This window comes from Nicotiana tabacum, chromosome 12 (genome assembly GCF_000715075.1).
Source record: "Nicotiana tabacum cultivar K326 chromosome 12, ASM71507v2, whole genome shotgun sequence".
Classification (NCBI taxonomy): Eukaryota; Viridiplantae; Streptophyta; class Magnoliopsida; order Solanales; family Solanaceae; genus Nicotiana; species Nicotiana tabacum.
The window spans coordinates 101,034,924-101,045,849 of NC_134091.1; the positions used below are offsets into that span (position 1 = coordinate 101,034,924).

General features: G+C 33.0%; 1 protein-coding gene and 1 pseudogene across 2 annotated transcripts; both read left to right on the plus strand.

The window, feature by feature from the left end:
- The first annotated feature begins 268 nt into the window (after nt 1-268).
- Nucleotides 269-5,349, plus strand: LOC107759145 (ASC1-like protein). 2 transcript variants are annotated; one of them, XM_016577017.2, is made up of 7 exons: nt 269-380; nt 457-582; nt 1,731-1,960; nt 2,287-2,442; nt 2,779-2,964; nt 3,511-3,695; nt 4,344-4,641. In XM_016577017.2, the coding sequence occupies exons 2-7, from the start codon at nt 460-462 to the stop codon at nt 4,373-4,375; spliced, it is 912 nt and encodes a 303-aa protein (XP_016432503.1). In that variant the 5' UTR covers nt 269-380; nt 457-459; the 3' UTR covers nt 4,376-4,641. The 2 variants fall into 2 exon arrangements, with proteins under 2 accessions (XP_016432503.1, XP_075082844.1); XM_075226743.1 differs by lacking the exon at nt 269-380 and adding an exon at nt 4,868-5,349 and having other exon boundaries at nt 395-582; nt 4,344-4,408.
- A 2,237-nt stretch (nt 5,350-7,586) lies between these two features.
- Nucleotides 7,587-10,620, plus strand: LOC107759144 (peroxidase 11-like; annotated as a pseudogene).
- Nucleotides 10,621-10,926: the final 306 nt, after the last annotated feature.

The window sequence follows — 10,926 nt, forward strand, 5'->3', positions numbered from 1 at the left end:
GATAATTTTTGCAACTCATAATTTAGACGTTTTATAAAAAATACTAACTGCATCTGGTTCAATATTTATGTGTTATTCCTATAAAACTTCTGGACTTATATTTTTAAATATTTCATAATATTTGTATCGGTATAATTTTTTTGTCACTTTTGGATGAAAGGGAAGTTTAAGTAAATTTCTTTTTGCAAATTTAGAAAGTTATAATATTCTTTTTAAAACGGCCAAAAAGAAAAATAAGCTATTGATTATTATAAGCCTAAACCAAAAGAATTCTTTGACTAGTAGGAAGCCATTTTTAAGTTAGGCGACAAAATTCAAAGCCAACGTGGGCATATCTGCAAACTGGCGGCTACAGTACCTGTACCACAGTTGAAACACAGGTACATATATGTTCTCTTCTCACATACACAAATACACATATTCTCATGTAAACATTGCATCTTTTTTAAAATTCAGGCAATGGAGAATTTTATTGATTGGGAAGAAGAATCCTACCCACAATATGAAGATTTCATTGTGCTTCCTTTGTTTGCCCTTTTCTTTCCCACTGTCAGATATTTTCTCGATAAATTCTTATTTGAGGTATGTACTTCTTTCAAAGTTGTCATTTTTCTCCTTGATAGTAATTTCTTTGAATGTTCTGGGTTAGTCGTGTACAAATGAAGTTTGGAAATTAAAAAGAGGTTTCTTGATCCTAATAGCACCTAGGAACCTAAAAGCACTTATTTATTTTGAAAAAAATGATTTTTTAGAGTTGATGTGTTTGGCAAGCTTTTAGGCAAAAAAAATATTGCTTGCTTTTGAGCAGTAGCAGAAGCTATTTTAAGTAGTTTTTTATCTGAAAACGCCTTTGGAAGACAAGCACAAATTACCGCTCTAATATTGGCAAAAGTGTTTTTCAAGTTTATTAGTCAAACACAAAATGCTAAGTAATATCTAAAAGTACTTTTTTTTGGCCAAATATGCTATACATGTCCTTTTTCTCAACATATTTAGTAATTCTTTTACGGATTTTGTTTGTTGTGGTGATTCTGGAGTGGTTGGATCTGAAATTTAACTTACTCGATTTCTATGTTCGTCATTGGACATTTGACCGAGGTCACCTCAAGTAAAAACTTATGCGCTTATAGTGTTTACACCAAACCAAACTATTTAACATTAGAAGTTAAAAATTGAAGTAAAGTGATAAATGTGGGTTAAGGAAAACACATTTTTCCTTCTTTGATTTGATGTAAGCACTCGGTTTTTGGCTTATTTCTTTTCTTTTCTCTTTTCTAATAATTCTTACATTAGGTCTGATGTTATAGTTTGTTTAGAGATATGTATATCAGTAGAGAATGTAGAGCATCTATACTTATAAGTGTCATATAGCCGATTCCAACTTGTTTGATGACACCTTACAGTGACTGAAGGACTATAGATTTTGGTTGAAACAGAGGCAAATATGTTCATGAGAAAAAGGGCCTAACTCTGGAAATTCTTTATGTATCATGTTCATATTCTAAAATTCCTAAAGAGTTTGACTACTAAAATATGATTGAACTCATAACCGTGCGAAAATGTAACATGGTGGCCTTCATGCTTAAGTTTTAAGTAAAGGATATGCAGAATAATCTGAGTCCACCCTGCTGCACAAGAATTCATTTGTTACTCTAAGTCTGTATTCCTACACTGTCTTACACTTCTTTGATGATAATTTCCTTAATATAGAATGGTTGTACATGTTGCAGAAAGTGGCTAGAAGATTAATATTTGGAAAAAGAAAGTTGGTGCTGGAAAATGAGACAGATAGACGGAGAAAAAGGTTACGGAAATTCAAAGAATCAGCATGGAAATGTATGTATTTTCTATCAGCAGAAGTTTTCGCACTTTCAGTGACCTATAACGAGCCTTGGTTGAAATCAACCAGATACTATTGGGTAGGGCCTGGAGATCAGGTCTGGCCCGAGCAGAAATATAAGTAAGATGTTTCTGTTCTGTTGAGCTTTTAACTGGTTCGTGTATCTTTTTCTTTTGTGAGGTGGAGAGATGGGTAGTTGGAGTTGTGATTTCTTAAGAAATTATTTGTCAAAAGTTTACTGATTTTGTGACAGGTAAGAAATTCCTACGGTTTTCAGGGAAACAATTGTGATTCTTTGCTTTACAAAATCTATTAGTTGTTGTCATTTATTATGATATATCATAAGATTTTCATGCGCTATTGGCTAATTCGATTTCCATGCTTTGATTGCATCTTTTTTGTTCACGCTAACTGATTATTTGAGTGACTGTCTTGTGTAAATTTAGGTCAAAGCTAAAGGCACATTATATGTATGCCGGTGGATTTTATGCATATTCGATATTTGCACTTATATTCTGGGAAACAAGACGATCGGACTTTGGGGTTTCAATGAGTCATCATGTTGCTACAGCAGTTCTTATTGTCTTGTCCTATATTTTCAGGTGTGTTTTTGTGGAGGTGAGCTTAAGACATTGCATTTCTTGACCAACTACTTTCGCATAAAAATCTGAGAGAGGTTGATAGCTCTTTTGAACTAACAACTTTTTCAATCAAGTAAAGTTGACTTTCCTTTACCTTGATGACTAAAGTTTAAATAATTCTTTCGACAACAATTTAGTGATGTTATCTAAGCTGTAGGAACTTCCCAGGAACCTGTAGCATGCCTTAGTTGAATAATTCAATTAGAAAGTGCAACCTAAGTAATTTAAGACTTATTGCAATTCCCTAGAGGTAACAATGAGCCTGGAGTTCTATTAGCTTTTTTCACCTTTGTGCAGGTTTGCAAGAGTTGGCTCAGTTGTTTTAGCGCTTCATGATGCCAGTGATATATTCCTGGAAATAGGGAAAATGTCCAAATACAGTGGTGCTGAAGGTCTTGCCAGTTTTTCATTTGTCCTTTTTGCTTTGTCTTGGATTGTACTTCGCCTCACATACTTCCCTTTCTGGGTTCTTTGGAGTACAAGGTGAGTATTTGATGATAACAGTAAGGCATTCAGTAGGTGAAAGGGGACAAAACTGATCGTAAATGAAAATATACTTTTCGCTAATAATTGTTGGGAAGTTTGACCTAGGATTGGTCTAGTCTTTGGTGGATCCAGAATGGTTATTGAAATACTGCTTTGCTGCGTATCATATCCTTCATTTCTTCATCAACCTTCTTTCACTGTCTAGAAGCACAGTGTCATGTAGTCCTCATAGAATAAAGTTAAAATGTACATTGTCTTGTTGATAAGAAACAAATAGCTCCAGTAAAGATACTTGTGTTTGCTTCTATACATCAACTATTTTCTCTAATTCACTTTCCATGTCCTTGTCATGTGGGTGTTGTTGAGCGAATTATGCTGAGAATTAACAGGCATTTTGTTTTCCTAATGGAAGTCCTCTCTCTTAACGATTGCATTGTAGCCTTTATTATTCTTTTTGGAGACTTCACTTACGAGAAAAAGTTGTTTATGAGAATTTTTTGGAAATCCTTTTTTATTTTTCTTGTTTTTGTTTTCTCTACACAGTTACGAAGTTATCCAGACCTTGGATAAGGAGAAGCACAAAGTTGAAGGACCGATCTACTACTACGTATTCAATTCACTTCTATACTGCTTGCTGGTTCTTCATATATATTGGTGGGTGTTGATATACCGGATGCTTGTTAAACAAATCCAGTCTAGGGGCCAACTAAGTGAGGATGTTAGATCTGGTAAGCTAAAAAAGCGACATGCTTATCTTGTCTAACATCTTGATATGACATCTATGGTGGCAATTTCAGTTGTTATGAAATGAAGCATCATATGTTTGAAGTCTAATTTTACAGCTTGTATGATAAAATTGCCTGTGTAGAGTAATGCCTTTTCCTAATGTATTCACTCCATTGCTCTTTAAGGGATAGAAACAGTTACTACTTATCTAAGTTCAATGCCACCCATAAGGTTGTTATGGAATACGATTGTGATTATTGCACGCTTCAATCACCAAGTTTCTCTTTGGAGGGGAAAAAAGGATTGACAATCTTACTGACTTCTGTTTGAATGGTTTCCGTCATGGCAACCAGAGCTGAATCCTTTGTTTGTTAACTAAATTAATCAATTAATCCTAACCATGTTGATAAATGTGCTTTAGCATATTAATCTGCTCACATTAGAGAAATTACTTGGTTTAAATTGTTGAAACATATACGATGTGATCTAAGACGCTCTCTATCACTGTGTTAATTGACATACGATAACTTGGATTTTGTCAATAGCGTCATATAGCTTCTAATGTATAGCTATATTTGCTTCCATATGTTATAGCTCCTGTTTTAAATTTAATATCTTATTGGTCGTTCATCATGTTCTATTTTATGCAGATTCTGAAGAGGAAGATGGCCATGAACATTGACCATGCAAGAAGTTTTTTATCTCCTCTGTGAAGGTACTTGATAGATCTTCATAGATTTGGATGCTAATGGAAAGACGATAATGTAAAGAATAGTCATCTGCATTTATGTGTTTTTATTCAAGCTTCTTTACCTACAGAATAGGCTCACATAAATTATTCATGTTCCTCCCTGCTGGAAAAAAAATATTAAAGAAGTTCCTGCTGTATCTAAAACAGAATCATCATTCACTCATTTAAGAAATCCGCTCTTGTTTCTGTATAGTCCACATACCATATATTTGTTATTTAACTTGTATTTTGTAAAGTTTTTTCTACCTGATTTCATATTGACTTTCGACAGTAGTTTCCAGTTATCCATGAAGATGTCAAATTTTGTTCTTAATGATTTTAGCTAAATTTGGATGTGCAATTCCCATTTTCGTCATTTATATTAATTTTATTTGAAAATGTTATTTTTTCGATCAACTTTTGTGCACCTCGGTTATTTCACAGAATACTTGCATTCTTCCACCACACCTCGCATTTTCTAATGGATACTTGGATTTTCCTACAAGCACGGGTACAGAGAAGCGTTGAATGAAATTAATACATGAGGAAACAGAAGAAAACAAAATGAAACCATTTCATATCTTGAGCCAACTCAATCTCCCGTCCATAATCTCCGAGGAGACTAGAGACACATGTAGGACATGTTTTCGGGGTTCAACTTAACTCATTACTTTCAGCTCAGATTGTGTATACATGAAAAAGAAAAAAAAAGAATGTATACATATAAAGAGAGCATTTCTCATTCAGAACTCAATAACTTTAAATTTTGGATTCACTTCTACGAGCAGATTGGGGAGGAGGCTAGTTCTCATTTTGACCTAATCAATTGTAAGATGACCTTTTATGCATCCTGTAGCCAAAGCAAATGGCACTCTCCCAGATATTACAGTAAATTACTTTAGATTTAAAATATTGAATTCTTAAACTCAGAATGACAATTTTAGGGAATACTTAAATTTTTCTAGTTGCAAAATTCTCAACCTTTTAGCAAACTTTGGATGAGGGCAAATAGTTCTCTAAAGAAAGCTATAATTTTCCGCATCAAAGCCTTCTGAGTTTTCATATTTCTTTGATTCATTTTCTTCTTTTTATCAACCATCTTTCCCAATAAATATTGTCCAACATAAGATAATTGTTCAATTATTACTTTTAATAGTTTCTTTTCTAATATAATACACAAATCAAATGTTGAATCTTAAATTTCATATTCAGAGTCAAACAAATATCTACATTCTCCAACCCACAAAATTTTTGGTGCATCGATGGATTTTGGGAATAATTAATTTTTATCTTATGATTCAAGATTTTGACTGTATGACTAAATGATCTTTCTCATAATTTCTAGAGAATGAAAATCTGGCAAATTGTGAGGAAAACAAGTATTCTTGTCCGTAAAGGAAACCCATAAAGAATAACGTGTTAATTGATCTTTTATTACCCTTGAAGAAATTGCAATATCTAAGTTGATCAAGCTCACATGCCAAATAACAGAGTTGGAAGTCTTTTAGCTTCGAATCAGGACAAGCGAGTCATTTAGCCAAAAATATTGAATTAGATGGTACAAACTAGAACCCAAGAAAGAAACAATTAAAACAGATTAAATATATATATCTTTTTACCAACACAAACCAGATCAGGAAAATATTTTTTTTTTTGTTCAAACACCCTATGTTAAGTGATTGATTATCTCATCTTGTTATAGGGATTGAATCATCAAATAAATAACTTAAATGTTATTAAAGGAGTTGGGAACTATAATATCCTTAATAAGATGTTTTCATTTCCTAGTCAATTAGCCCAAGAAAAACTAAGAAGTAACATTAATTAATTAGTACTTACAATATTGAAGCATCATTAGAACACCTTTCAAGACACACTTCAGACGTGGGATCCCACATGAACCATATTGGAGAGCCTTCCTTTGGGCAAAGCGAATTTAAAATATAAGATATTTAGCATTGAACTCATTATATATATATATATATATATATATATATATATATATATATATATATATATATATATATATATATATATATAGAGAGAGAGAAGTACGGATTTCAGTTAAACACTAGAGCACATGTCCTAAGTCTGCCCTTTGCACCGGGGGAATGGAAAAAGTTTGGGTGTCGGGATGGCGACGGGTTAGTCTCAAACCTTAGATTGTGACAGATCAAACTAAAAAAAGTTTCTCATTGAAAAAATAATAAGAAAATTAAAAGTAACCAAAGAAATTCCCTAAAAGTGCATCCCCTAGTCCAAGAAATTTTTTATTTCCATATTTGGTCTTTATTAAAAAGTTTAACATTCGTAAATGAATTCTCAGCAAAAGTTGAAGGGATCAAACATTGGCTTGTTATTAGAAAAGACAATGGGTTTGGTCGCTTGCCAAAACTATGCGTATAAAACTCTTTCAGGAAAAGCCACAACAAGCCTTTGATTTAAATTTCATTTAATTTGGAAATTTTGGTTTGAGACATTCCCAACCACTCAAATATTAGTTACATCTTCTCTTGACGACTTGCATTCTTACAAGTTATACTAAAATCACATAGGAATTAACCAGACATGTGACTAGGAAAATGACGTCCAATTCTCCAAATTCTTAAGATAATAACTTCTGTCTTCTCTACTATATAACTCACAGTCTTAATCATCTTTGTTTTTTAATCTTTTTCTTTACGACAAACTAGCCTCAGAAAGCACTAGCAAAGCAAGAAATTAGCTAAAAGAAATGGCTTCTAATTATTCTATTAACTCGAGAATTCTGAAATTGGAATGCGTGGTTTTGGTACCTGGCATATTCTTTATTACTCCATCCGTTCACTTTTACTTGGAATACATATTAAAAATAAATTTTCATTTTTACTTGTCACTTTACGCATATTAAGAGAAGACAATTTTTTTTCATGTTATACCCACAATATTTGTTACTCATTTCAAATCCTTTTCTCAAATTCAATAAAATATGCATCAATTAATATAAGTATCATGGTAAATTATGCACTTCATTTATTATTTTTTAAGGGGCGTAAAAAGTCAAAACGTGCCAAGTAAAAGTGAACGGAAGGAGTAGCAGATTGCTTAGAATTAGTGATCCACACTTAATTCGGATTACTACAAATCAACTTGTCCTTTTGTGCTTGAAATTGTGAGGAAAGAAATGGAATGTGCCTGTCTTTCTGATCCTCGTAATGCTGCTTTGATTTTGAGATTACATTTCCATGACTGCTTTGTTCAGGTAAAAAGATGCTATATCCAGTCCATATTATCCGTTTTTAAGGATTTTGCACACCCCTAAAAATATTTACTATACTTAATCATAAGAGTATTTATCTAACTGTCTTTTATCGCTCTTAAATGTCTCACTTAATTAACATTCAATTAATTATAGCAGTAACAGTAAATTTGGGGGAAAAAATTCAATAAATGCTTCTTGTTTTTCTAAATTATTTAAGTTACACACTCTTACTATGTACTCCCTCCGTTCGCTTTTAGTTGTCAAGTATTCTAAAAATAAGTTTTCATTTTTACTTGTCACTTTTCGCATATCAAGAGAAAAATAATTTATTTTTCCTGTTTTGCCCTTGGCATTAATTACTCATTCCCAATTATTTTTCAAATTCATTAAGACTATACACCAATTAATATGAGTATCATGATAAATTTATTCACTTTATTTATTATTTCTTAAGAGCTGTGCAAAGTTAATAGTGGACAAGTAAAAATAAACGGAGGAAGTAATAAGTTTTTACACTATCAACGAATTTTAATCTATAATGCCAGGTAACTTGCTATTTTTACCAATTACCAATTAGTGATATTTATCAAGGGACATCCTTGTAGTTAGCTGATTGTGTAATTATTTTTTATTTCGTCAATACATAAAACTTAAACTCATTTAAATCGTCATTTTTTCCCCCACAAATACCGAAATAAATAAGTTTTGAAACTGGAGGGAGTAATAATCGACATTTCCAACTGTGCTAATTTCTTTGGTAAAACAGTTTTATTTCTGCTTGTAATTACAAATACCAGTTGAAGTTGCTGGAAAAAAAGAGAGCTTAATTTTTATTTTTCAGGGTTGCGACGGCTCGGTATTGGTGGATGATACGGTGACTTCACAAGGAATCGTTTAGTCACTATTTTAAGCATTTTACTGTCAGTGCAATTTAACTGCCAATAATATATTAATGTATCAGGTTTTGTTATAAATATTACTTGTCGCTGTTGTAGGCAGTGGCGGAGCCACCTTATAGGAAGGAAGAGGTGTCAAACGACACCCCTTCGCGGAAAAAATAAATTATGTAGGTAGGTAAAAGAAAATTTTATATGTATATATATTATGTATCGACTCCCCTTAACTTTTTGGTATATTTACTTTTATATATTTTGACACCCCTTAATGAAAATTCAGGTTCCGTCACTGATTGTAGGTTAACTTAATCAGATGGTGCAAAAATACGAAATACTCTCTATGTATAGAAGTTATATTTGTTTAGGATTATTATAGGACTAAGCTTAACAACAACAACAACCCAGTATAATCTCACTAGTGGAGTCTGGGGAGGATAGTGTGTACGTAGACCTTACCTCTACCCTGAGGTAGAGTGGCTGTTTCCGATAGACCCTCGGCTCCCTCCCTCGAAGAACTCTCCATCTTGCTCTTGGGGTGATTCGAACTCATAACCTCTTGGTTGGAAGTGGATGATGCTTACCACTAGAGCAACCCACTCTTGTCACTAGGACTAAGCTTAAGTGGTGAATAAATAATGTGTATGTTGGTCGCAGGTTGGTGGACCATATTGGGATGTTCCATTAGGTAGAAAAGACTCAAGAAGTGCAGGATAACTGATACAAATCTTCCAACAGCTGATGAAGGGCTTATTTCTATTATTTCTAAGTTTATATCTCAGGGCCTTTCTGTTACTGATATGGTTGCTCTTTCTGGTAAGTATTGTACTATTATTGATCATCTTATGAATTGTTCTACTTCTACAGTTTCTTGCATCAAGGCCAGATATAGCCGCCTCAACTAATCATGAATGTTGTAGCAAGAAATTACACTTATTTACTTCAAAAAAAATTTCTAATCAAACAATCGATCAACTCGAACCCCATCGATCTTAAATTAACTAGGGTTGACTAAAGAATTCATCATAAGTGATTAAAAAGATTGCGTTGACCGTCTACGTAGCTTACCCTACTTTCTTATTTAGGTTTCAAATAGTCTATAAATTTACACTGGTGGAGTTAAAACATTTATTTTTTAATAATTAGACAATTTATTGGGGAAATCAATTATCACGAGTCAAAAAATTCACACAAGGGCGAAATAGAAAAAAAAAGAAAAGAAAAGAGTACAAGAGACAAAAAGACAACTACCAAAAGAAAAAGTCAGATGAAAAATAAAAAGAAAAAAAGCTCTAAACACCATGAATTTGAAAAATTGACAACTTTCCAAGTCAGATTTTTCGCTTTCAAGTTTCAACTAGTTCATATTCAAGGGCCAAAAACAAAATAGATACAATTGGGGTGGTAACAACTTTTTATGAATCAACAATACCTTCTAATTAATTGGTGTTAACAATACTTCTTACTATGAATTAACAATACCGCAATACTCCTTATTTATTCCGAGTTTGGGATCGACTATACTTTGGAAACTTACACGAGATCTTGTTCTTGGCTTGCTAAAAATGGAAGGTGCCCACACAATTGGGAAGGCTCGCTGTGTGAATTTCAAGAAGAGAATATATGGAGATTTCTCAATGACTACTTCATTGAATCCAATTTCTCGGACATACCTTAGCAACTTGAAATCAGTATGTCCTCCTATTGGAACTGAATCAGACAACAATGAAACAGCCATGGACTATGTGACGCCCAATTTATTTGACAATTCTTATTACCATGTTTTGCTTAGAGGAGAAGGACTCATCAATTCAGACCAAGAACTCCATTCAAGTTTCCTTGGATTTCAAACAAAAAAACTTGTTGAGGGATATGCTGCAAATCCAATTGCATTCTTCGAGCAATGCGCGGAGTCCATGGTGAAATTGGGGAATATTACCAATCCTGAGACTTATGTGAATGGTCAAGTTAGGAAGAATTGCATATTTGTGAACACATAAATTAAGGGTCACGATTTGGTTGATATCCTTAATGTCGAGGTTCGACGAATATTGTAGAGTAGCTTCGGTTGACTAAGTTAAAGAGATGAGACCATAATAATATAAGTCCTTAAGTTTCCTTTTTATTACTGTTAGTATGGTAGTTTGTTATTTCCGTTTTCATACTTTAGCTTTATTTTCCATCAGGTAAAGTCCTTTTGTCTAATATAAGGTTCTGGAATCGAGCACCATCAATTTCTAAGAAAGGTCGTTACATTTCTTAGCTAGCCTAGTGGATATTTATATCCCAATCATAGTAATTAGACGCATATTGATGATATGAAATCTTTTCTCTTTATTTAATTTTCTCTTTTGCTTTATTGTTCTTAC